This window comes from Rhea americana, unplaced genomic scaffold (genome assembly GCF_003343005.1).
Source record: "Rhea americana isolate MKP2758 unplaced genomic scaffold, rheAme1 scaffold_348, whole genome shotgun sequence".
In the NCBI taxonomy this organism is placed as follows: domain Eukaryota; kingdom Metazoa; phylum Chordata; class Aves; order Rheiformes; family Rheidae; genus Rhea; species Rhea americana.
In genome coordinates this window covers 305,872-330,598 of record NW_028186477.1, presented here as the reverse complement: position 1 = coordinate 330,598, position 24,727 = coordinate 305,872, and the positions used below count along the sequence as shown (strand labels likewise).

At 41.8% G+C, this 24,727-nt stretch overlaps 1 protein-coding gene across 2 annotated transcripts in view; it reads left to right on the top strand.

Moving 5' to 3' along the window:
• ASXL2 (ASXL transcriptional regulator 2) overlaps positions 1-24,727 on the top strand; it is a 97,699-nt gene that overhangs the window by 13,804 nt on the left and 59,168 nt on the right. For both annotated transcript variants that reach the window (XM_085311724.1, XM_085311725.1), the window contains 2 exons: positions 5,066-5,174; positions 11,411-11,570. In XM_085311724.1, the coding sequence (XP_085167850.1) occupies positions 5,066-5,174; positions 11,411-11,570 (269 nt within the window). The remainder of the gene's footprint in view (positions 1-5,065; positions 5,175-11,410; positions 11,571-24,727) is intronic.

The window sequence follows — 24,727 nt, the reverse complement described above, 5'->3', positions numbered from 1 at the left end:
AGATATAAAAGAGTGAAAACAAAGGTATTTATCTTGCATTTCCCACTGTTATTTGCCAGTGGATTCGCTCTGAACACAGGGTAAATTGGTAAAAATGGTGAGCATCCCATGTTCTGTCACACTAGCTAGAGTAGGTTTTTTTTTTTTTTTGCTATTACTGTCAGCTCAAACACTATTCCTTATGTGAGCTGTAATTAAAAAAAAAAAGTTGCACTTTCATTTATGCACACACAGACATGTGGTATCTAAGAATAGTTTCTGCTCTTATAAAAGGAGGCACATAGCGAGTGTGTGCATGCACCTGAAAGGTAATCTGCAGAAAAATATATGCATAGAAAAAGAGAAGGCATRCTGCCACCGTAGGAGGTTGAATACTTGAGCACCAGTTCTTCTCCTCGGTTTTGTTTGGAGGAATAGTTTTGCCATTTGTGGTGAACTGCGGTAGAAATGCTTCTCTTAAAGCCATGAGAACTGTCGGATATATTAGAAACATGTGAACTRTCTACAGATAACCAGGAAGAGGCTTTGGCCACTGAAGTATTTGTCAAAAATGATGTGTCAGAAACATTAGACAAGGCAGCAGTAACTGATGGGGAATGTCTTGGGAAATTGTTCTTCACATAAGGAATTTATCTTGTTTTTGTGAGGGGAAAATTCTTTTGTGGTCAGGAAAGCGCTCTATTGAAGCGGGAACTACCAAAACACCTGAATAAATATCTAAAAATGATTTGCATTTTTTTGACAGTCAGATAAAGTTGCAGTATCTTGTAGTGTGACTTTTAAGTCTACAAATGAGATTCACTATGAAAAAAGTATAGTTAAGTCCAGCTAACTTCYGAGGCGTGAGGGGAAAGTCCCTCTAGTATTAGCATTAACTGAGTTCTGGGGGAGGATGAGCCATTAAACTGAGCTTCGCTTGTCTCTYTGTTTGAAGTGAGAAATAAAGCAAGACCTGAAGCTGCTCCAGTTGATCAGTAAAAGAAGCAACCTGCAAACGAACTAGCTTCAGCTTTCTGTAGATACCTAGCTTCAAACCAACCTGCTAGCTGGATTATTTCTATGCTACATCTCAATTATGCGTGTCTAAAGTTAAATGTTATTCTCTTATTTGCTTAACACAATTATCTTCACACTTGACACACATTTTCAAGGGTTAAAAAACTTGCAGCARTGAAAGCAGAGTTCTACTACTGTTGTAAATATATATATATAGGCTGTTATACATTTTCATTTTAATAAAATGTGTAATTTTTCATATAGTAGCTACTTTGAAAAATTGTAACAGTTCAGTAAAATCACAAGTTTATTCTATCTAGATGGAGTATCTTCAGTTGCACTGGTTTATATATAAAGCTTCTAGCTGGGTGCTGTAGAACTAAATTTAGTATTGTACCTATTACTCCTTTYGTCCTAATTAAAAAAACAAACAAACAAAAAAAACCACCTTACACCACCAGCTAAGAACATCAGAACGTCACAAACTACTGTTAGTAGCAGAAAAAGTTGTTTAGGTTCATAAGCCTTCCTTTGCTTCAAAAAAAAAAAAAAAATCTTGATTCGTAGTGATTTGGGAGTGACTCTGTGCATTTAATACCGTCGCTTGCACCGGCGCGGTGGCGGCTGGACAGACGGCGCGGTGGCGGCTGGACAGACGGCGCGGCCCCGCGGCCCGGGCCGGCTCTCCTGCGTCCCGGCACTCCTTGCCGCGGCAGCTCGAGGGCAGCGGTGCCGCTGGCCGCGCCGGGAAGCAGGGGCTGGTCCGTGAGAGAACGGGGGAGCGCAGAAACGAAAGACAGCGGGAAAAGTGAAAAAATGATCTTAACTCGTTTTTCTGAGGTTTTGGGGGATTTTTTGGAGGCGTCGRGGAGGGAAGGAACCGCAGCCGTCCTTGAAGGGGACGTGAAGGAGTGTAGCAGTTACGAACTAGTCATGTCAGGGTGTTGCTGAACTCCACATTTTCTGGAGTCTAACCATGAATTCTGTTTTGGGACCTCCAAAATGACTTTTATGTGAACGGTCACATTTCTGGAATCTAACCATCAGCATATCAGAGGCTAGATGTGGCTCTGAATGCAGAGCAATACGGGCTCTGCGGGGGGAATAGGAGGAGTTGGAGTGAAATGGTGGTTAACGATGAGCCTGGAGCAGGCTGAAGCACGGAAATTTGTCTTTCCTTTCACATGCTTCTCTACCTGCTGTCTGCTGTTTTTGAGGTGCGACAACAGGAATTGTTAAAAAGCAGTTAATGAGCTAGTGTGTCCTCGGCAGAASGAGGAGATGGCCCTCGTTATGGAAAGCTATAGGAAAAAGAGCATAATAGGATCAGCTTTCTAAGGCTGGTAGGCTGGGTACAAAAACAGTTGGAAGAAACAGCATGTTAGTGTTTAGGATTTTGAGCAAAGGGCAGCAAAGCACAAGAAAAAGGTGCAGTCTTTCTGTGAAGCGAAGAAGGTTTCATCTCTTGAAAATGTAGCCTCCGTGCATTCATTTGTTAGTAAATTGTCAGAGCTGGGGATCAAGGGTTATAATGACAACTTTTATTGAGGAAGAATTCCTAAAGCATTTTTTTTTCCTGGTGTTTCAGGCAAGTTTAATGCAACCCCACTTGTTAGGGGATTTTAGTGATTTGGAAAAAGTATAAAATTCTGATAATTGTCTAGATGCAACGATGTTCATGCTGTTCAGCAGCATCGTTCAGGAATGATGTTGAGCAGTGACAGGAGAATGCCAGCTGTATTGTTATAYTGGCAGATGAAACTGGAGCTGAGTAAAAGGTATTTGCATGCAGTTAAATGCAGAAACCCCGCATATAGGAGCGAGGAATGTGGGTTTTACATAGAGAAGGGTGGGCTGTATCCTGGAAAGCAATGTCTTTAAGAAGAACTGGAGGTTGCTGTAGGAAGTCAGACTGAATTTTACCTTCCAGAGCAATCCTGCGGCTTTCTAGCGAAGAGGATTAGGGTTGTGGAAGTGTTCTGTATCCTGGTGAGGCTAATGCGGGAATAATGCTTCCTGGCTCTGTCACTCCATTTTTAGGAGATGCTGCACAGCTTGAGAAGGGGTAAATAAAAGCTTAGGAATGACTCAAAGAGTGCGACTGGTAGWGTGTGTTAAGCTAAGAGCTATTTTTGGCAGGGGAAGTCAGGGAGGTGATGGGATTGATTACTGTGTGTAAATATGCTTAGGAGAAGCTTATGTTCAGTGCTAAGGATTCTGTCTGGAATTTAAAGCTAAATAAGCTATATCTGAAGACAGACACAAATTCTAAACAGAGATCAAAACAAACTGTTCCCATCACTGGTTTTTCTCTTTTGTATCAAGATTTGTTGTCTTTCTGAAAGATGTGCTTCAGCCAGAGAAGTCACTGGGTCAGGGTAAGAGTAAAGGAACGGAACTGAGTTTTACAGTACAGGAAGCAAAATGAGCGGTGGTCCCTGCTGTACTCGAAAGCTTGTGCTGCTTCCTCCAGTGCTGCGGGGTTTCCTTGAGCAGGAGACTCCAAGCACTTGTGTTTTTATTTTTCAAGCTGTCCACTAAAGCAATCAGATAAGTTTTGGATTTTGATTTTAAAAATTTTTTCCTCATCACCTTTATTAGTATCTGTCGACACATGATACTGGCAAAAACTCAGAAAACATGAGATGCTGCAGAAGAGAGATGTACTATTTATACTTAATATGGTGAACTCAGAACAACATAACTGCTGCTCTGCCTTGTTTTGGACATATGCTCACTCGGTTATGTCGCATGCATTTTGACTTTTTTTAAAACTAATTGCAATCAGCAGTGTCTGGTGATGCAAAGTATGTGCTGAGGCACTGATTTGGGGTGGAAAAAAATGAGAAAACAGTACTGCTGTTTGTGTAGTAGTTAGCAAAGATGGGATTAGATCTAAACATATAAATATTAGCAGTCATCTTCTAACTGTATTTTTCATGTGATTTGTGAGCTGCCTTATCTAACTGCACATTCTTGTGTGGTCTCTTAGCTGTATGTTTGTCTGTCACCCATGCAGGAGCATAGAGGATAGAGCCACCCAGCTCTATTTCAGGATGCTGGCTTCTGCTGTACTAGAAATKAGGAATTTGGCTAAGCTGTTTGGCTGCTATTGCATGTAACTAACAGTGTGTGGATTCTGCCTGAATTGTCAGAGGTTCCTCACATTTATTTCCATTTTCCTGCAAACACCCAAGACTTATTTCACTACTTCTGAGCCAGTTTTGTTTAAATATTTTTGAAGCAAAACTTACTACAAATAGAAACAAAAACTGCTCTATCTTCTGCTTTGAAATTGTCTGTCAATCTGACGATTTTTTCCAACTTTATGATAGGATGTTGGAAGGTGAAAATGTCTCAGTCTCACAACTACTGTGTAGGACTTGTACTAGATATCCAAATATTTTATAAACGTATTTGCATTTTTAATAGAGGGTGYGATTTGGAATGAAAGTCATCTGACACACACTCGCCCTCCAGCTGATCTTTTCCATCCTTCCTACTTACAGAAGGATGGAGGAAGAAAAAGCTGCCAACATAGGTAAAAAGATGGATCTTCTGTTTCAGGTCTAAAGCTGGGGTTGAAGACCAAAGCCCTATTCAGAAAGTTAGCCCTATTCATTTCTGTTCCTTATTCCACAACTCTTGTTTGATCAGATTGCTTTTCTTTTTTTCCAAAAAGACTTCACATATCTCAGTATTCACTAGTTAACTYGCAACAGATCTGCTCTAAATTTCAGAGTATCAACTTTGAGAATTTATAGCTTTTAAAAATGTGTGACCGTTCTGAGACTTTGCAAAGAAGTATTGGAGTGTTAAGCTTGGGATTTTTTGGTTTGCTTTTCTAGGACTGGGACACTGGCAATTAGATTGATCTTACTATTGCTTATTAGGGCGACTTCAAATTGTATTCTCTACGGGTTCTCTCTGATYTGGGATCTTTCCACCTCTGTGTGCTTGATAGTCAGGCAAGGGGCCGTTAATGATTCCCAGCAAAAGACCGAGTAGACAGTCCCTAAAAGTGTTCTTGCAACATGTTTAGGAATTAATCTTGTGTTTTTATTTTCAGTGGGACTTCTCCTCTTGCATGCCTGAATGCTATGTTACATACAAACTCCAGAGGGGAAGAGGGCATTTTCTATAAGGTCCCAGGGCGAATGGGAGTGTACACTCTGAAGGTAAGTGTCTTAGCTGRAGTATTTTCTTTGAAAGCACAAGAAACTTTTAGCTGTTTTAAAAAAATATTGGATTGGGATAATCCTGAAGAGTGAACTGTTTTCTAGTAGCATGAATTATAATGTAAGCTTTCCCTACAGATGTGAACAGTGGAGTCTTCATGCTTGGTTAGAGTGCACCTGTATGCTGAAACTACAACCRCAGGTGCAATTTTTTATTCATGATCATGTAGTTTGCTGATATTAATTATTATCTCAGAAATAAAATGATAATTTAAATTTTTTATTCTTAAAAGGGTAACTTTATCTCCACTGATATCAAACTCATATCCAGAAATGAAAATGTCCCGTAGTCTATTAATATTAGACCCAAACCATCTCATTTTCCAACTGGAGAACATTTGTAGGGAAAAAAACATGTATTTTTTGTTGKTTTTTTTTAAACTTCATTAGAATCTTTAATCTTTTTTTGAAACCTTTTTGTCTAGTTAAACTACTGGAATTAACCTTGCCTGCACTGTTTTTGATTTTTCTGTAAATTTAAATCTGAACTGTTCCTTTAAGATAGGATTCCTCTYTCAATGTATAGACCTCTCCAGCACAGGTGTCTCTGAAACTACTTTCCTCTGCTCACTCAATGCTCAATAGAGAAAAATATTAACTTCTAAAAGATTCATCTCATCCTGAAATGTTTAAAATGTCTTAGAAACTGTGCTTTAGTGAAGAAGTACCTGTGCGACTGTGTTATTTCTCAGGAGAATCAACAGAGAGTTACCTAGATRAAGATGTCCTTGTTGTCATTATCAGAAGTTAATTAAGTTGGATTCCATTCTCACTGTCTCTACCCATCTTCCTACTGCTGGAAGCCGAAAAGCACATTAGTTGCTTCTTAAGTACTTACATATAACRTGAGGATGGAGGAGCTCGCATGCCATCAGAGTAAAACATTTTAAGAGCTTCCAAAAATTCTATTGCAAGACATAGTGCAAACCTATTTTGAACAACATTTTAGTGAACTAATTTCAGTGCATCTAAGTCAAAGTACGTAAAACAGTCTGTATCTTAAATGTACGTTTTGTTAAAATGGTATTAGAGATGTAACCAACAATAAAGGAAATGTAGTTATCTGTGCGGTTTGGCTTGCTGGTAAACTCAACTCATTCTTATACACTTTCTTTCATTGCAGGAAAGAGTTAAGTTTTATATTTTAGGAATAAAGAATGCAGCCCCTAAATCCAGATTGGGGAAAATGTGTTTTGTCAGAAGATTGTAACTCAGGAGGGGACTTAGAGCTTGTAGTAGGCAAGCAGTAGAGCAATTGCCTTTGAATTCTCAGTGTCATGATGTGATAAAACTGTGCTGAAAAGTTTCAGAAAAGAAAAAAAATATACAAGATGAGAAAAAAAATCCTTTTGAAAGATTGGGAGCTCATTGTTAGTGATGTAAGCCTGGGTAGACCCAATGTCTAGATGTTAAGTCTAAGCAAAGTTGAACTGAAAATAAGCATGCATTTTGAGCAACAAAACAAACTATAAAAGTTACTGTGGTAGTTCAGTTTGCATATTTTACTCGTGAGATCTTAAAGTCAAAGCTGATAATTTTTCTTAGCATTAAATTCTGCTGAGCTCCAAGATTATTTAACTTATTATAGGAGCAACTTGCTTAAATGTGATAGTCTACATTAACTAGAAGGCTGGACTAGCTGAGTAGATTTTCCCAAAGGCATATTGCATCCTAGGTGTCTAGAGATACAGCAGTTTTGTTGTGATCTTCCATTCATTGGAACTGTGTGATCTGAATGTGGTAACCTTCATGGAGTGGTGAGAAACTGGAAGTATACCAAGAAAGGGGGAGTTATTCAGTCCTGTTACGCCATTCTCAGGTCTGCTTTGCCATGTTTGGTCCCTGCATAGTGCCCAGAGCAGCCCAGAGGCTGTAAAGATGATGTGTTTAATGAGAAATGCTGTGGAGATTGCATGATTAATAAAGTATGGTGGCTTATGTAGTAATCACGGAGCTTTGAACAGCATGGGCGGCCGTTCCTCAAGGAACATAGAACGTTGTGTACATTGCGGTGTGATGAATGAGAGCCACTTGTCCAGTAAATCATACTTTCTAAAAATAAAAAAATTAGAAGGCTTATATTAAAATACTTGGTGAGTAACACAAAGTTGCATTTACATTTTTGCTGGCTCACTGAACTGGATTATTGTGTTGTTGAACTAAATAGGAAAGAGCCTAGTAGAGAGCCAGGATCTTCCTTTGATTTTTACTTAGACTTGGTGATAAAGGTATGTAAAACAGTCGAGAAAAATTTTACCAAGGAAGCTGTCAGTTCTATGAAATAATGTTCAAATGATTAAGAGTTTCTGGAGATACCTGCTCAGTACTTGTGGTCAGGAGGTGCTCTAGAAGAGAGTTCTTAATGGTAGCTAGGAATTGAAATAAATTTCAAAGTTAAACTTTTTTAATGATGATCTGTTGTTCCTCTCTTTTGTCACTTTGTCTCCAGCTTTGCTATCAAATGCCTAATCATCTACTTTCCCCAAACTTTGTCTAATGATAAATAGTCAGAAGYGATCTGAAACGTGCCGAGCGCTCCTCCGTTCCTTGGCGCCGTGAGCCTTTGGGGTGGTGAGCAGGTACTCTCTCAACATGTAGCATGTGAGATGTGGTTTGCAAGTCAGGAAATAGGACTGCTTTTTCTACTAAGTTGCAAAGGCCTATTTGAAGACTGGGAATGCTAGATCCCGAGTTGATGAAAAKGATTCTCTCGTGCGAGGTAAATACCGGTGTATTTTTGACTGCAGCAGCAGGGTAAGGAGGGAACGTGCAACCTGAGGCATGTTCATGCCTGACCGTGATGGTGTAAATGACAAACTGGATCAGAAAATGACTGTTTGTGTTTTACTGGTGGGGCCAGTCGTCTTTCAGAGGTAACAGCCATGCTTTCCACAGGGAGGGAGAAAGCAAAGAGTAACATTCATTTTGTCTAAAAATGATTAGATGTCACAGCCTTGCTCAACTGCTGAAGTGACATGGAACAACCCAAGTTAGCTGGCAGTGCTCTGCTGGGGCAATCATAAATCTAGAAAGAAGTTGCATTTGTCCTAATAAGAATATGTTGGTAACTTTTCATACAATCTGAAGAGTCTGCTTGGTCCCTTGAAGAAAATTATTTCCAAGTATTCTAAAACACTAAAGAATAAACCAAATTAAAATGACCTTTAAATATATCTAACAGAAATGTTGAATTTCTAGCAATGTCTCACATGGTATTTTTCATGGTTTGCAAAAGCCGTGTGTGCCATGTAAGCCTTGAGGTCTGATTTTGTTTCAGGTTATACCGGCATATACAAAAGTTCAGTCATGCCTGGAAGAATTCGCATCCTACGAGAACAATTGACATATCGAGGGTGAATAGAGAAATATAAAAAGTAAATGTGACTTTGTTAAAGAAAGGGTGAATTTCTATAAGTAAAACAGAAACATGTCTAGTAAAGAGCATAGGAAAGGTGGTCTTAAGAAAAAGATAGCGATCATGGGAGATGTTTAGYGTATAATGGACAGTGACATACTCCCAAAGAGGACTGAATGGAGCAGTCAGGTAAAGCTGGTATTCCTGGCAGATCCAGACCCAGGACAAGGCAAGTGGACGGGACAAGGGAAGCAGAGGGATATGAATGGGGACAGGGAACTCGAGCTTGAAAGAGAAGGTGGGATTTAGACTGAAAGTGGATGCACTGATGCTGAGAAGGTGGAGCCAGTCTGGCAGAAAGTTGAAAAAGAAAAGACCTAAGAAATAAGTCAGTAGTAAAACAGCAAAATCTGAACAAAACCTGTGTGGACAGAGGAACAACACATATTACATGTATCCACCTTAGACTTTTACTCCCTTACGAATACCTTGGTTTATCTCTTGGATTCTTCTCGTTGCTGCCGTTGTGGTGTAGGTGTAAATGCTAAGTATGCGTTTACCTGAGGAGGGAGGAGCAGCAGCTTCAACTCTTCCCATCCCCATCGTTCCCTGACGCTTGCCCTTGGTGCAGGCCACTGGTTCTCGCTCCCATGGCCTGGCAGCAGCCGTGCAGCCCCCATTGCCACTGTGGCTCACCTTGATCCTAGCTGCCACTGGCCTTGCTGCAAGGTGCCTTATTTGAAAGTCTGGTATTTTGGTTTATTGACCTTCACATAGACCCCTCAGGAATTTTTATGCTTGACGATTTCCAAGCGTGCTCATGCCTGCCATCTTCATGTCTGTTGGCCCCAAAGTCATTCCTAAGGTTGAGTATGAAACAGCATCTGCATGTATTTGGATGATTGTGTGTAGTTCTGCCTGCATGAGTTTTCCTTTATTTTTTTTCCACTCARTGCAGTGAATTTTGCTGTTTACTGGTAAATTGGAAGATTCCAGTCTGCAAGACTATTTTTAACTTTATATTTGGAGAAGTCTGTCTAGTTCCATTGTTTTTTTTTACCACAGATGCTAAAAACAACATTCTCAAAATCTTACCAGATGGGTTTATAGGAGTGGAAGCTAGAAGACCGTATTTTATTTGACTATTGGATGTGGTTACAGGAAGGAGTGAGTAAATTTTAATTATTGCAAGAAGATTCACAGAGTGGCTGGGGGTTGGAAGGCGCCTCTGGAACTCATCTTGTCCAATTCCTGCTCAAGCAGGGTCACCTAGGCCACACTGCCCAGGGCTGTGTCCAGATGGGTTTTGAGTATCTCCAAGGGGAGAGACTCCACAACATCTCTGGGCAACCTGTTCCAAAGCTCAGCTACCCTCACCATGAGGAAGTGTTCCCTTATGTTCAAGYRGAATTTCTTGTGTTTTGGTTTGTGCCTATTGGCCTCTTACTGCTTCTGGTGATCCCTTACAGTATGCCTTACAAATAATTTTTTATGTGCAGTCARAAGAACTTAATTTCTGAAGTTCAGGGTGAAAATACAATTCAATGTCTAARCCATTTAGTACTTCACCTTGCTGATGGAAAAAGTCTAGGATAAATTAAATTTTGATAACRCTTGTGTCATCTTAAGTACTTTTTGGTCTTACATGTGGAAATTAGTCATAGTTCTAATTTCAGAGAAAAGACAAGAAATTAATTGACCTTAACTAAAAAGGGAAGGTTGTTTTGACTGACTTTTTCCAGTATTTTTATTTACTAGAAGGAAATACCTGCCTTCAGGCAGAGTCTGGTTGATCTTTTTTTTTTTCAAAAAAAAAAAAGATTCTTTCCTCTCTGAAGTACACAGATGTATTAATTTTGTCCAGCTGTTACACATGCTATCCTATCTGCCCTGTAGAGTAAGCATTTAATGTTAGTTACCTATTCACCTAGCAAGACAGAAGTACAGTATAATTTCGGACGTGTCATCCGATGAAGCTGAGACCGTCTGATAGACACTGGAGAGCGGAGGTGAGGATGGGAAAGGCCGTGGTGCCTGGGCTGTCTGCAGGCAGTGCCGTTCTTTGCAAGTCCCTGTGTGAGGAGGCATCCAGGACGCTCTGGGTGGTAGGAGAACGGTGGCATTAACGCCCGTGCCTGAAGTCTCCATCGGCAGGAATCGGTTTGCTGTCGCTAACTAGCAACGCAGGCTAAAAGCTGATTCGGGCTGGGTGATCACTAGAGGGCAGCGTGTGCTCAGGGCGAAAACTCCGGGCGCCGAGCGGCACCGCTGCTTGCTGCCGGCCTCCCCAGCCTGGCATCGCCCACGGGGAGCTCCGGGCTTTGACGCTGCAGGACAAAAGCACCTGCCAGATGCCTTCTGCGAGGAGCCGCGCCAGTTCTTCAGAGGCTGCTGTGGACCCGACACACAGAAGGTTATCTGGGAACAGACACCGAGTTGTCAAACTATTTTTCATCTATCATGAATTTCAAAAGTTACCCAGGTTTCCTGTAAAGCAGACGTATACGGGAGTTGGCAATTAGGGATAGAGACCACTGCAGTGGGTGTGGAAGGAAGGTGTTCTTGCGAAAGGCGATGGTGAGGAAAGCAGAAAGACAAGGCAGCTGGAATTTAAAGTATTTTATATGGACTAGCAACAGGTAATGCAAGTTTTCAGGAGGCTGGAGTCTGAGCAGTTCTTACATTGCTCTGAGACATAGAAAATCCATGATCAGTGCTTAGTAAATAAAGACAACTGCTACTTAAAAAAAAAAAAATTTTTTTTGTTTTGGAGAATTTTATATGGTGTAGGTAACTCTATTTGTGCTGCTTTCATTTGCAGAAAGATGTTCCAGACGGACTGAAAGAGCTCTCTGACGGCTCCGAAGAAAGCAGCGATGCGCAGTCAGACTCTCAGAGCTCGGAGAATAGCAGCAGCAGCAGCAGCAGCAGTGATGCTTGCAGTAACAAAGATGGGAAGAAAAGCAGATGGAAAAGGAAAGGTAATTTTCCTTTTCAGAAGTGATAATTTTAACGTGTTCTGTGTCTGTGAAGGACTTTGAGGTTGTCATTGATTAAATCTGTTGCCTTCTAAAGTGAAGCTGTTAYGGTAGGCTAAAAGCCTACTTTTACCAGTTGTGCTCATGGTTTAGAACTCATGATACAAATGCTGCTTCACTGTTACRAAGGGGAAAGATACCAGTAATTAAGTCTCTGTATCTGGGCCTTTCATATGAGCCAGAGGCCAGCATACTATGCTTCAGAGAGGAGAACAGTAGAATCTATTTTTTCCTGTTTTTGTCTGCTCTCCCTCTTCCTTCCCYAAAAGATTGTATGACATAATTCTGGCCTCTTTTCGTGATTTTGGATGCAGCATAAACAAGGAATGAGCATAGAATCTCGAGACTGAAAGTTTACGTGAACTGACTGCAGAATCACAGAATGGCTTATGTTGGAAGGGACTTTTAAAGATCATCTAGTCCAACCCTGTGCTCAGGCAAGATCACCTGGAGCAGGTYGCCCAGCACCGTGTCCAATGMCTTTTGAATATTTCGGAGGATGAGACTCTACAGCCTCTCTGGGCAGCCTCCTACAGGGCTCTGTTACCCTCACAGTAATGAAGTTTTTCCCTCATATTCAGATGGACATTCCTGTGTTTCAGTTTGTGCCCCTGGTCTCTTGTCCTGTTGCTGGGCACCAACGAAAAGAGTTCRGCCCCATCCTCTTTACACMCTCCGTTAAGGTATTTRTGCTCATTGATAAGATCCCCTCTCAGTCTTCTCCAGGCTGAACAGTTCCAGCTCTCTCAAGCTTTCCATATAGAAGACRTGCTCCAGTCCCTTCATTGTCTTAGTGACCCTTCACTGGACCCGCTCCAGTACTTCCATGTCTCTGTTACACTGGGGAGCCCCRCACTGGACACAGGACTCCAGATGTGGCCTCACTAGGGCTGAGTAGAGTGGCAGAATCACCTCCCTCRACCTGCTGGCAACGCTATTCCTAATGCATCTCAGGATACCATTGGCCTTCTTGCCAAAAGGGCACATTGCTGGCCCAAATTGTCCACCAYGACTCCCAGGTCCTTCTCCACAGAGCTGCTTTCCAGCAAGTCAGTCCCCAGCCTGGACTAGTACATGTGTTTATTCCTCCCTAAGGGCAAGACCCTGCACTTGCCGTTGAACTTCATGAGGTTCCTCTCTKCYTAACTCTCCAGCCTGTCCAGGTCTCTTAATTGGAGCACAGTCCTCTGGGGTGTTGGCCACTCCTCCCAGCTTGKTATCATCGGCAAACTTGCTGAGGAGGCACTCTGTCCCCTCATCCAGGTCACTGATGAGTAAGTTGAACAAGTGAGGGACATTGCTAGCTTCAGGCCTCCAGCTGGACATAGTGCCACTGATCAYAACCCTCTGAGCCTGACAGGTCAGCCACTTCTCAAGCCACCTCATTGTCCACTCACCTAGCCTGCACTTTCAGAGCTTGCCTGTGAGGATGTTATGGGAGACAGTGTCAAACATTCTATTATTTTAAACTTGAATTCACAGAACGTGTTTCTTCTAATGAGATCTTAATGTTTGTGTAAAAATATATTTGTACATTTTATTTAAAAACTTTTATATAGTRTGTTACAGAATGACTGAAATAACAGGATGACGTGTAGTTTAAGAACTGAAATATGAAGGAAGAGCATTTTTAGAATGAAACAACTAACCATGGTTTAAAAAAAGTTAACCGAAACACAAAAGTAGAAAACTTGAAAGCATCAGTTTCAGTATAGGTATAAAAATGGAAATTTTGCTCATCTTTGCCTGATACTGACTTTTTTTTTTTTTTTTTTTTTTTTTTAGGAATGATGTTTTAGTTTTTAGCACAAATATATTTTTTTAAGGTTTTAATGCATTGAATGTCGTGAACTTTAATATTAGAAATGTGATTCTGATCAACAGTGTTATTCCCAAGGATTATGTTCCTTTGTGTGAATAACTCTTAATAATTAATGAATTTAACACTAACCATCATACAAAGTCATTTTACAAGTTCTGAAGGGAAATGGCTTTCTCCTTAAGCTTCCCTTTAAGAAACTACTGAAAAATAATATGGCATAGTGTGGGATTCATATTCCTTGTAGACATGTTTGCTAAAGCAGGAATGGTATTTCTTTGTAATTGGTTTTTAGAGCTTTAGATAATTTGAACTGCTTCCAAACAAACGGGAATTCAGCTAAGCCTTTGAGGAGCCTGGATTTCACCTGTACTGGCAGATTGCTGCAGGAGTGAAAATGAGATGCATGCAAATTAGGTTGTTTTCTTTCTTGTCCAGGAAGTAAACTCTCTGTGCTGAGTGACTTTTCATTTGCATGTTGCTCACTCAAGCTGTTCAGATTTTTCTGTTAATTTCTGAAGTATTTAAGCCAATAAATGTTTTAGAAATAATTTTCCTGGTGACTGATCAGTTCTATGATCTCATCTCTTATCRCAGCAGCTAAGGTTAGTTGATTGTCACCAAGTTGAAGCAGCTGGTGATGGTGATTATGGTGATTGTAGACTGCCCTGGAAGGGGACGGAGGCACCCTTCTGCTGATACTGGTTGTCTTGGGAGGTCAGTGCTGGCCGGGAGCTCAGATCTGGAATGTTGTGGAGAGGTTGGTAGAGCTCATCTGGCCTTGCAGTGTTATTRCCTCTTGTTGTTCATCCATGTGGGTACCAATAATACTGCTGAAGCAGTACTGGAACATATCAAAGTGACTGATCCTCCTGATCAGTGTTCTGTTAGTAAGAACATGGGAACCCACATGGTGTTCTGCTAGGTCCTGCTGGTGAGGGGGAAAGGGCCAGGCAGGAGCAGCTGTGTGGAGAATCAGCTCCTGCCTGCGTAACTGGTGTTACAGGTAGAGTTTTGACTTTTATGACCATAGGATCCTTGCTGAGTGAAGAGGACTGATGGGGAGCGTTAGGATCCATCTGACCAAGAAGGGCAAGAGCATCTTCACTTAACAGGCTTGCTGAGATAGTGTGGAGGACTTTAAACTATGTTTATCGTAGGATGACAGTGAAAGCCAGAAAAGAAGTTCAGGTATCAGTGGATGGGTAGGGAGAGTACATGGAGGACAGCATGATGAAGATGGCTCTCACACTTTCCCTAAGAAGGCAGCGCTGATGGAGACCTATCTCAAGAGGCTGTAAGTGAACACAACATGGGAGAGAGTGGGAATTAAATGCCTGTATGCAATCAGAGCTGTGATGTCACTAGAATTAGGGAGACATGGTGGGGTGATTCTCATGGCTGGAGTGTTGCAAGGCATGATGCAGAAGCTTTAGAAAAGATACACAGGGTAGGTGAGCCTGTAACAACATCTCCCACTTCACTTGTCAGCAGGCCTACCTTTATTTTCATTGTCTTTAACTTCTGAAGTACCTGAAAAATTCCTTATTGTTGCCTTTCACAATGTGTTTCACAACTTGCTGGTTTCAAATCTAACTGAGCTTTAACTTCCCTAGTTCCATCCCTGAATGCCCAGGCAATGCCATTTTAATTAATTTAATTTAGTCCACCTCTCCTTTCCCCTTCCATCAGAGGCTGCATTACTCAGTGCCTTCTTTGCTTTAGGCTTTCTTGACAAGGTCTGCTCCCCATTCCCTGAGCCTGGTGACAGTGTCTGGAGAGTGAAACGTTGCCCATAGTAAAAGAAAATCCATTCAGAGACTGCTTAGCAAAAGGGCATAATGCAGATCCGTGGGACCTGATGAGATGTGTCCAGTGGTGCTGAGCTAACTGCTGATGTCATTGTAAGGTCACTCTCTGTCATCTTGGAARAGTGATGACAGCTGGGTCCTGATGACTGGAGAAAGACATCTTTTGCACTCATCTACAAAAAAGACAATCTAGGAAAGTTCAAGCTTGTCAGCCTCGCCTCACTCCACAGGAAGATTGTGAAGCAAATCCTCCTGGAGAAGGTTTCTAGGCAGATAGAGGAGGAGAAAGTGACTGGCAGCAGCCAGTATGGATTTATGAGGAGCAAGCTGCTGGGCAGTGCCAATTACAAGATCACTAGTCTGTAGAGCAGATTGATATATATGGTTTTGTAGCTAAAATCTTCTTAGTTGTTTCTGTTCCTTCATGAAGGACCAGTACTTTCTTTAGGGGTGCTTCTATAGAGAAGAATTTCAGCTGCAGAAGTGGAAATTTTCACTTTTGCTCTCCAAGCAAACAGCAGGGAAGGAGAGACACCTCACTAGTCAGGAGATACAGGCCCATGGCTTGGTGTCCTCCACCTCTGCTGGATGTTTTTGTCAGCTTTGTCTTTYATTTCTTACGGTTACATGACAGCACATAGCTGTGGTGGAAACCACCAGATCTTTAGAAGACATCTAAATGCCAGGTTTTAGTATTTTGTTGTATTACTCTCTGAGGCCAGGTCCTAGGCTAGGAGTGTCTCCTAAACACTACTCTCCTCTTTCACCTCTGCTACTACTGGTAGAGTTGAACTAGTGATGAATTAGGAGACCACTTTTCTTTTTGCTGGCCTGACTGTAGAGGAAATAGGAGATTGAATTGATCATCTTATTATTTACTTGCGTGTGACATTATGCCTAGTCTTGATAGTTGCAAAAAAAGAAGTCACCTTTGACATACACAGAACTATAGGCTGTAATCAGTTTAAAATGCACCAGTATGAAGGAATGCTCACAAAACTTGTCTTTATGCAGTTGGACCTGATTGGAAAAGTAAAAAGAGAGGTAAAGGAATATTTCTGGATGTATTTAGGTTTCAGAGGCTGGTTGCCAAAGATGACAACATGGATTTCAGGCTTCAGAACATAAATCAACCATGAGTTGCTTTGTACTGACAGACTTTCYTAGCAGAGTTAAATTTTCTCTCAACTGACTTACAAATTTAGCACATTCCTCTGAAACACCAGACAGATCCGTCAGAGGTGRGATGTGGAACTGGAGGGTTAGCTTTCTGTTCTGCCCCACTACGACCGCAAAGGTGCATTGGCCTGCATTGCTGCATTCTCCAGAAAAAATAGCTTGTTTTATATTATTCAAAAAGTCCGGGGTGAGATGCATGTAGTGATTTGTTCCTTTTGGACTGGACTTGAGTGATGCACTGAGTATTTCTGCTACTTCTCTTACAAGTGATGAGCTAAGTCTACTGAGAGGTGAAGAACAGAGGATTTGAGTGCTGATGTTAATAGACCTGAGGTGAAACCTTGTTTTTATAGTCAGTTTTCCTTACTTTTCCCTATTAAAAAGTACTTTCTTTTAAATACTAAGTGAAATGAAAATGAACATGAAAAGCACAGTGGATAGTAAGACATGTTTATCATATAAAGAATTGTTTCTCTTTAGCATTAACTCTTTTTTTCTTTTTTTTTTTTTCTTGGGAACTGCAAGAGACTATCCGTAAGAAGACAGAATAAAATAAGCATCTTGGTTGTAGGACTTTTAATGCATCTCAAAAGTGCAGTACTCTGACAGGTGTCTTCTGTTACATCTAGCAACTGTGATTTAAGATGTTGCACATCTCACTGTTGTCAGCAGAACAGGATGTGCCTGACTTCTTAGAACAAACCTAGCTTCATTACTGACTATGACACTTCTCTTATTTAAACTACAGGGATTGTTTTTAAGAGCTGCAGCTGTGAATATGTTGAAATTGGAGTACTTTTTTAAACGGAACACTTTATATTGTGATTACACTYGTTGCAGAACAGCAGGACCCTCTGCAGCTCCTGGCAGTGCCCTGCGCTGCGGGGGAGCAGCACCATGAAATGCAGCGCGGCTAGATACTGTGGTGTGCSTTGTGTGCCCGCGGAGCTAGGTAACCCTTCTGGAAGGAGCTGCAGCAAATCTCTGCTGGTGCCTCTGGTAATTTGCATGTATGTAAATGAATATACAATCCACAGGRCCACATTTTTAGTGCATAATGAGAAGCAAACATTTGTGTAGGAATAGAGTACAAATGTAGCAGCAATACTAGGGTTGCTCTAGYGCAGTATGCTGTCTTCAGCAGGGATCAGTGAGGTCCCCCATACGTAAGAACAAATGCAAGGCTGCAAGGCTTTTGGAAGACGGAACCAGGATTCGAAGATTATCTTGATTAAGTTGACAGAAGGGTCCAAATTAAAATTAGAACACTCACTAGAAACAAATGCATATTTATTACATTAGGTAGGGCAAAATAAAGGCACAAATGCAAAATTTGAAATGGCTGSTTAGGCAGCAAGTCTTGCAAAAATGGTGTAAGAGCAACCGTGTGAGTCAACATGTGGTGATACTGTAATAATGGTAAAACTCATTCCAGAATATGTTACCAGGAGAGTATTGCACCACCATGCAATGGTGAGGTCTCAGCTGAAACACTGTGGCTGGTTTGGGGCACTTAAAAAAAAAAAAAAAAAAAAAAAAAAAAAAAAAAAAAAAAAAAACCCAAACAAACAAACAAAAAAACCCCAGATAAATAGGGTGGAGAGCAGAAAACAGGTAAGTTTGGAAAAAGACACATCTACTTGTTTGCATATTCTTATTGAAGGACTAGGACCATTAAAGTAACACCTTTCTTCTCGGCTGTCTGGTTCATGCTGCTTGTAAAGTTAGCCCCTCACTACTACTCCACGATCTGCAGGCCTTAGGGGATCGCTTTCAGCACTTTTGTAAAAAATGCAAAAAAGAAAGCATYGGTAGGGTTTGACCAGACATAGGCACCTGCTATCAGGACTTTGCAGATAAGATCATGATCTACTGTCAGCTTTTCAGCTGAAATAATGGAATTTGCTCCAAGTAAAATGGGTGAAACTGCAAACTTTATTTTCCACGTGAAGATGAAAGTAGTTCATAACTTCTTCAAATACGTCAACAGCAAGAGGAGGACTAGGGAAAATGTGGGCCCGCTACTGAATGGGGCGGGGGCCCTGGTGACAAGGGATACRGAGAAGGCAGAATTACTGMATGCCTTCTTTGCTTCAGTCTTCACTGCTAAGGGCAGCCCTCAGGAATCCCAGAGCCTGGACGTGAGGGAGAAAGTCTGGAGAAGGGAAGACTTTCCTTTGGTTGAGGAGGATAGGATTAGAGACCTTCTGGGCAGGCTAGACATCCACAAATCCATGGGCCTGGATGGGATGCACCCATGAGTACTGAGGGAGCTGGCRGATGTTGTAGCCAGGCTACTCTCCATCATCTTGGAAAGGTCCTGGAGAACTGGYRAGGTGCCTTAGGACTGGARGAAAGCCAGTKTCACTCCAGTCTTCAAGAAGGGCAAGAAGGAGGACCCAGGAAACTAAAGGTCAGTCAGCCTCACCTCCATCCCTGGAAAGGTGATGGAACAGCTCATTCTGGATGTCCTCTCCAGACATGTGGAGGAGAAGAAGGTGATGAGGAGTAGCCAGCATGGATTCACCAAGGGGAAATCCTGCTTAACCAACCTGATAGCCTTCTGTGATGGACTGACTGGCTGGGTAGATGAGGGGAGAGCAGTGGATGTTGTGCCCCTTGACTTCAGCAAGGCTTTGGACACTGTCTCCCATAACATCCTCCTAGAGAAGCTCTGGAAGTGTGGGTTAGATGAGTGGACAGTGAGGTGGCTTGAGAAGCGGCTGAAAGGCAGAGCTCAGAGGGTCGTCATCAGTGGCGTGGAGTCCAGTTGGAGGCCTGTGGCTAGTGGGGTCTCCCAGGGCTCAGGACTGGGCCCCATCCTGTTCAACTTCTTTATCCATGACCTGGATGAAGGGACAGAGTGCCTCCTCAGCAAGTTTGCTGATGATTCCAAGCTGGGAGGAGTGGCTGACACACGTGAGGGCTGTGCTGCCATTCAGAGAGACCTGGAGAGGCTGGAGAGCTGGGCGGAGAGGAACCTCGTGAGGTTCAAGAAGGGCAAGTGCAGGGTCCTGCACCTAGGGAGGAATAACCCTAGGCACCAGTACAAGCTGGGGTCTGACCTTGTGGAGAGCAGCTCTGCAGAGAAGGACCTGGGAGTGCTGGTGGATGACAAGTTGACCATGAGCCAGCAAKGTGCCCTTGTGGCCAAGAAGGCCAGTGGTCTCCTGGGGTGCAYTGGGAAGAGTGTTGCCAGCAGGTGGAGGGAGGTGATCCTGCCCCTCTCCTCATCCCTGGGGAGGCCTCATCTCGAGTCCTGTGTCCAGTTCTGGCTCCCCAGTCCAAGAGAGACATGGAGCTACTGGAGAGAGTCCAGCGTAGGGCTACGAAGATGATCAGAGGGCTGGAGCACCTGCCCTCTGAGGAACGTCTGCGAGAGCTGGGCCTGTTCAGCCTGGGGAAGAGCAGACTGAGGGGGGATCTGATCAGTGTGTACAAGTACCTGAAGGGAGGGAGTCAAGGGGACGGGGACAAACTCTTTTCAGTTGTCCCGTGTGACAGGACAAGAGGCGATGGGCAGAAGCTGAACCACAGGAAGTTCCACCTGACCGTGAGGGGGAATTTCTTCCCTGTGAGAGTTACGGAGCCCTGGACCAGGCTGCCCAGAGAGGTGGTGGAGTCTCCTTCTCTGGAGATCTTCAAGGCCCGCCTGGATGCAACCCTGTCTAMCATGCTGTAGGTGATCCTGCTGAGTGGGGAGGTTGGACTAGATGATCTCCAGAGGTCCCTTCCAACCTCACTGATTCTGTGATAACTGCTGAAACCTTTGTGAATGGCATTTGTCTGATCTGTTTAACAATTGTATATCTATCCTCTGCCAAAAAGCACCGGCCTCCTTCAACTAAAATAGAGATGCAGAAAACAGAAATGCTTTACTGTGGTTTTCATTACTGGCATATGTAAGAGCCTGGATCACTGAGCACATGCAGTGATAAATATTTGAAGTGAATCAAATATTTATTTTTTGGTGGCACATGTCCAAATGCAGCTGAACGCTTTAAAATCTACTTAACTGTAACCGTGAAACTGACACTTCAGATTAGCATCTAGGTAATCTGATATAAGGCATATAGGGACTTGCTCCTTGTTTCAGATGCACGAAAAGAAGTGTACAAAATCTCTGAGCGTGTAACTGCTATGGTGTGGGACAGTAAATTTCAGACTCGTGTCTATGGTAGAAAAGGTCTTCGTTCAAGTTCTGCATGCAACTCTAAAAGGCCAGTACTGTATCCCTTCCATCTCCATCTGCTTTCCTGGTGGAAAATCTATATTTTTTTTTTGTTATTTTAAAATTGCTTTAGGAATAAGGTTTTTTTCCAACAATTCCAAAACATATCAGCTTTTAATTTTGTTTGCTTCTCAAAGCTCATRGTTACGTGATCTTGTGACACTGCAGAAAGGGGTATTGTGTTTCTTTTCCAGAGGAGTCCTTAAGCTACAATGATGTAACATTTGTATGATCATTATTACTAAATGGTAGAGAATCCTGAGTCCAAGATGCTTCTTGACTTGGCATCGTCTTAAGATTTCTTGGCATTAGTCTAATTTGTTAGCAGTATAGACCAGCCATTGAAATTTCTACTGATTTGTCCTCTATCCTCACACTTCTTGCTTTGTAAAGTTCTCAGAATAGCAAGTGCAGTGAGAAACACATTGTTATGTAACACAGAGTGCAGTTTCAGAATCAGCTGAAGCTGACCTAAAATCTTGTTACTGCTATAAAAGGGGTGGTCCCAGCCTCGTACCACTGCAACTCTTGCATCAGCCCTGGCAAGCATGCTGCCAGATGAGTTGAATCAGAGAACAGATCCAGCTGAAAGCTAATGAACAGAAAGGAAAGGAGGATTTGTTTTCAGTGGCATCTGTGAGTTGATCTGATTTCACTCCTGAGCCACATGAGCCAGCTCAAAGGGGAGGATGAGAACAGCATGAAATGGCATTTTTAGGTACAGTGGGGAGGCATGCAGAAATTCCCGATTCATTGAAATGAGCATTGGTTGAAAAGCAGGACTGCTCGGTATCAATTCTACATTGACTATGATTTTTGTGCAGCTGGCTTTGTGCTCTTAGTGCAAGCAGTTCCAGGGTTGCTTTTGCTAGTGGAGCTACAATGAAGATATCACAGCTGTGCTGGGTTTCAGATGTCTGATCAAAGAGGTGTTGAAGAGCGGGAGCAGCATAGATGTGTGATACCTAATGCAAAATGGTGCAATTCAGCTGCTAGAAACAAGAGAGGAGAAATGACCAAGTAGTGGTTTTCATACCTTCAGTTTTAGTCAGCACAAAGCTGCTCTTTCTAGTGTTCTCTCCAAGGTTTTTCCAGCCATTTTCTGGTTTGTCTTCTAGTTTGTGCTTATTGCTTAGAGAAAACATGCTGCAGATGCCTCTGCTGGAAACTTGTTTCCTGATTTCAACCTCTTTGGCTTGGTTGACTTCTTAACTTTAGCTATAGTTAAGTCTTGATATGTCAGTCCCTATAAATCCTTCCTCTCTTGAGTATTAGCACCCTTCAGATAACTTGCAGCTTGCTGGATTTTTGATAATCTGTTTGTGTTTAATTAATACAGGCTTTTTTCCTATGGTAATTGCTTCCTAGTGTTACTATTTTTGCTTTTCTCTGAATTTGTTTTCTGCTTGCTTTCTTGGATTTCTTTAGTGACAGTTGTAAAGAGACTCGAATAGACTTTACATTAAGCAACACTGCCAATAGAATTCCTTGGCTCATGAGACAATTTAGATATTATATTTGAAAAAAACAGTATTAATAAAAGCTATGCAAAATATACAACTGGCTTCATATGCTAACAGTGGGAAGAAAAAGATTATATCTGTGTCCTTGTTAGGAAGAAATAAAAGAAACATGTATCTGTGGGCAGAATCTTGATGCTGAACATAGAAAGCATGTGCCAGATTCCAAAAGCCAGGATTTACTCGTGGAGCATAACAGCAAAGATCAGGAGGGAGATCAGGAATTTTTTGATGCTTGGCTGAATTGTCCAGTGGAAACATTGGGAGTTTTGCCATTGACTTTGGTAAGGATTTCATCCTTGCAGCTTCCATATCTACTTTGAGCACATTTATTTTGAAGCACGTTGTTTTATCAAAGGTATATCAAGCCTTATTATAACTATTACATAATATTTTTGCRTTAAACAGCCCTTCTGCACTAAGGGTTGCTTGTTGTTCAGCAAGTCCTATTCAAAAGTTGGATTGGCACAGCGAGCAGTACCGCTTGCAGATTGTCTAAGCATTAGAGCTGGTGCATTCATTGCTTCCAGGAAAGATGACAGCAGAAATTAGGAGTTACAAGCTCTGAATCCAGGTGTGGTATATTTGATGCATGAGCTTGGATACATTTCTGAACTCAAACTTTCAAGAACCTGCAAGTTCTGAGTGTGTTTATTGGAGTTCCCCGCATAAAGCATGAAGGATGAAAATCTGGCCACGCATAGGATGCACACAACAAATATTTGCAGGATGTCTAACATGCTCCAGGTGACTCTGCTGAGCAGGGAGGTTGGACTAGATGATCTCCAGAGGTCCCTTCCAACCTTACTGATTCTATGATTCTGTGATAAACAGCTGCATTTTAGGCGTTACCCTCATGTGACTTTAGATTCCGTGTAAAGAAAGAGGGCCTTTCTARAGTGTAATTCAGGTCCTTTTAGACTAAATTCTAAAACAGCATGACTATATTGCATCTTTAAAGAGTCTGTTCTCCATTCAACATGAGGGCAGACTACAGTGAATAGCTTAGATGCTATCGTGCAGCATTTTCTGTCTAAAGTTAGCGTCATCTGCGTACGTGGAATCTGGTTTTTCTTGGCTCTCTTGACGTGCACATTTCAGAATTGCAGACAAGTATTTTGGTCAGTTCTAGCCTTAGTTCATTTTAGTCCRTTACTTGTTCTATAGGTTAATGGAATCCTGAATGGTTTTGTGGTAGGTGTGTATATTAATGAGGTCTTCAGTTATATTGCAATTCTGAAGTTTTTGTACAAAAAAAGAATGCATGAGTATATTGATGCAACTGCAGGGTATATATCCTGTAATGCCCTATTTTCTTAGTGCTTTGGCATCCTAAAGGGCTTCTTTCGTCTTAATATAGCGTTCATTTGTAATAGTTCTTCTTTTGCTAAACAGTAGTTTCCCAGTACTGAGTAGAAGAATGCGAAGGTACTAAGTCAGGATGCATTAGTAACCAGAGCTATATAGTATGCACAAGTAATAAAGTTGAATACAGGTGAAACAGTAGAAATACAAGTTACTGTGGAGGAAATCCAAGTACTATAGTAGCTAACAGTGAAATAGTTATCCGAGAGGAGCAATTGCATTTCATTCCTATCATGTTTTCTTTCTTTCTTTCCTTTTTTTTTTTAATTGCTGTCATTGCTGATCAGACTTTGTTATTGTTTTGGGTGGATAGGTCCGGTCCGGGGTGTCTGTAGCTCTGCTGTAAAACTGTGGGGTTTTGTTACACTCCCCTGTAGTCCCCCTGCTTTGTCCTCAGGGATTCTTGTCAGTTTGTCTCCTGTAGTTATTAGATACAGTTGGAATTGCTGTGTTGGAAATTCTAAAATTTGAAAACCTTCACTGAAGATCTGAGCACCAATCCAGTTTGGAGCTAAGAAGATGGTGCTGGATCCGTGGGAGGATCCTCTTGTCCTGGCAACTTATCTGAAAGTGAGCATTAGCAGATGATTAAGGAAAAAGTGTGGATTTCTTGAAAGATTATCAGCAATAGAGACTTGTGCACTGGAGACTGAATGAAGACCAGCATGATTTTGTAACTCATTCAGCTCATATATACTTCTGGCCTCTGAAACAGCTCTTGAAACTAAATTTCTAAACATGACTTGGCAGTCTCAAAAAGTACCACCGTTTGGACAGCTCATCTGATAATTCCACCGAGTGCCTCTAGGACTTTGTYGCAATAACAGCAAAGTAAATGTACAGTGATTTTCCAGACCTTTGTCATTCTCTTTTTGTTGCTCCTTCCTCACAGGAGCCATAGTTTGCCCTTGTTTCTGACTATACTTGTTTCCTTTCCTGAATCTTTCTCAGTTATCTTGTGTTTTTCAGGGGGGATTTGAGATCAGCGGGCAGAAATGCTCGTACAGTTCAAGGTGCTCATGTTCTGTGGGTACATAATGTTCTCCATTTTCTGCGCATTTCCAAATATTCTTAATGTATTTTGCTTATTCTTTTCCACAATATTTTGAAACATTCTTTTGCTTTTTTGACTACTTTTGAGCACTGAGGTGATGTTTTCATCTGTAGTCGCTCTG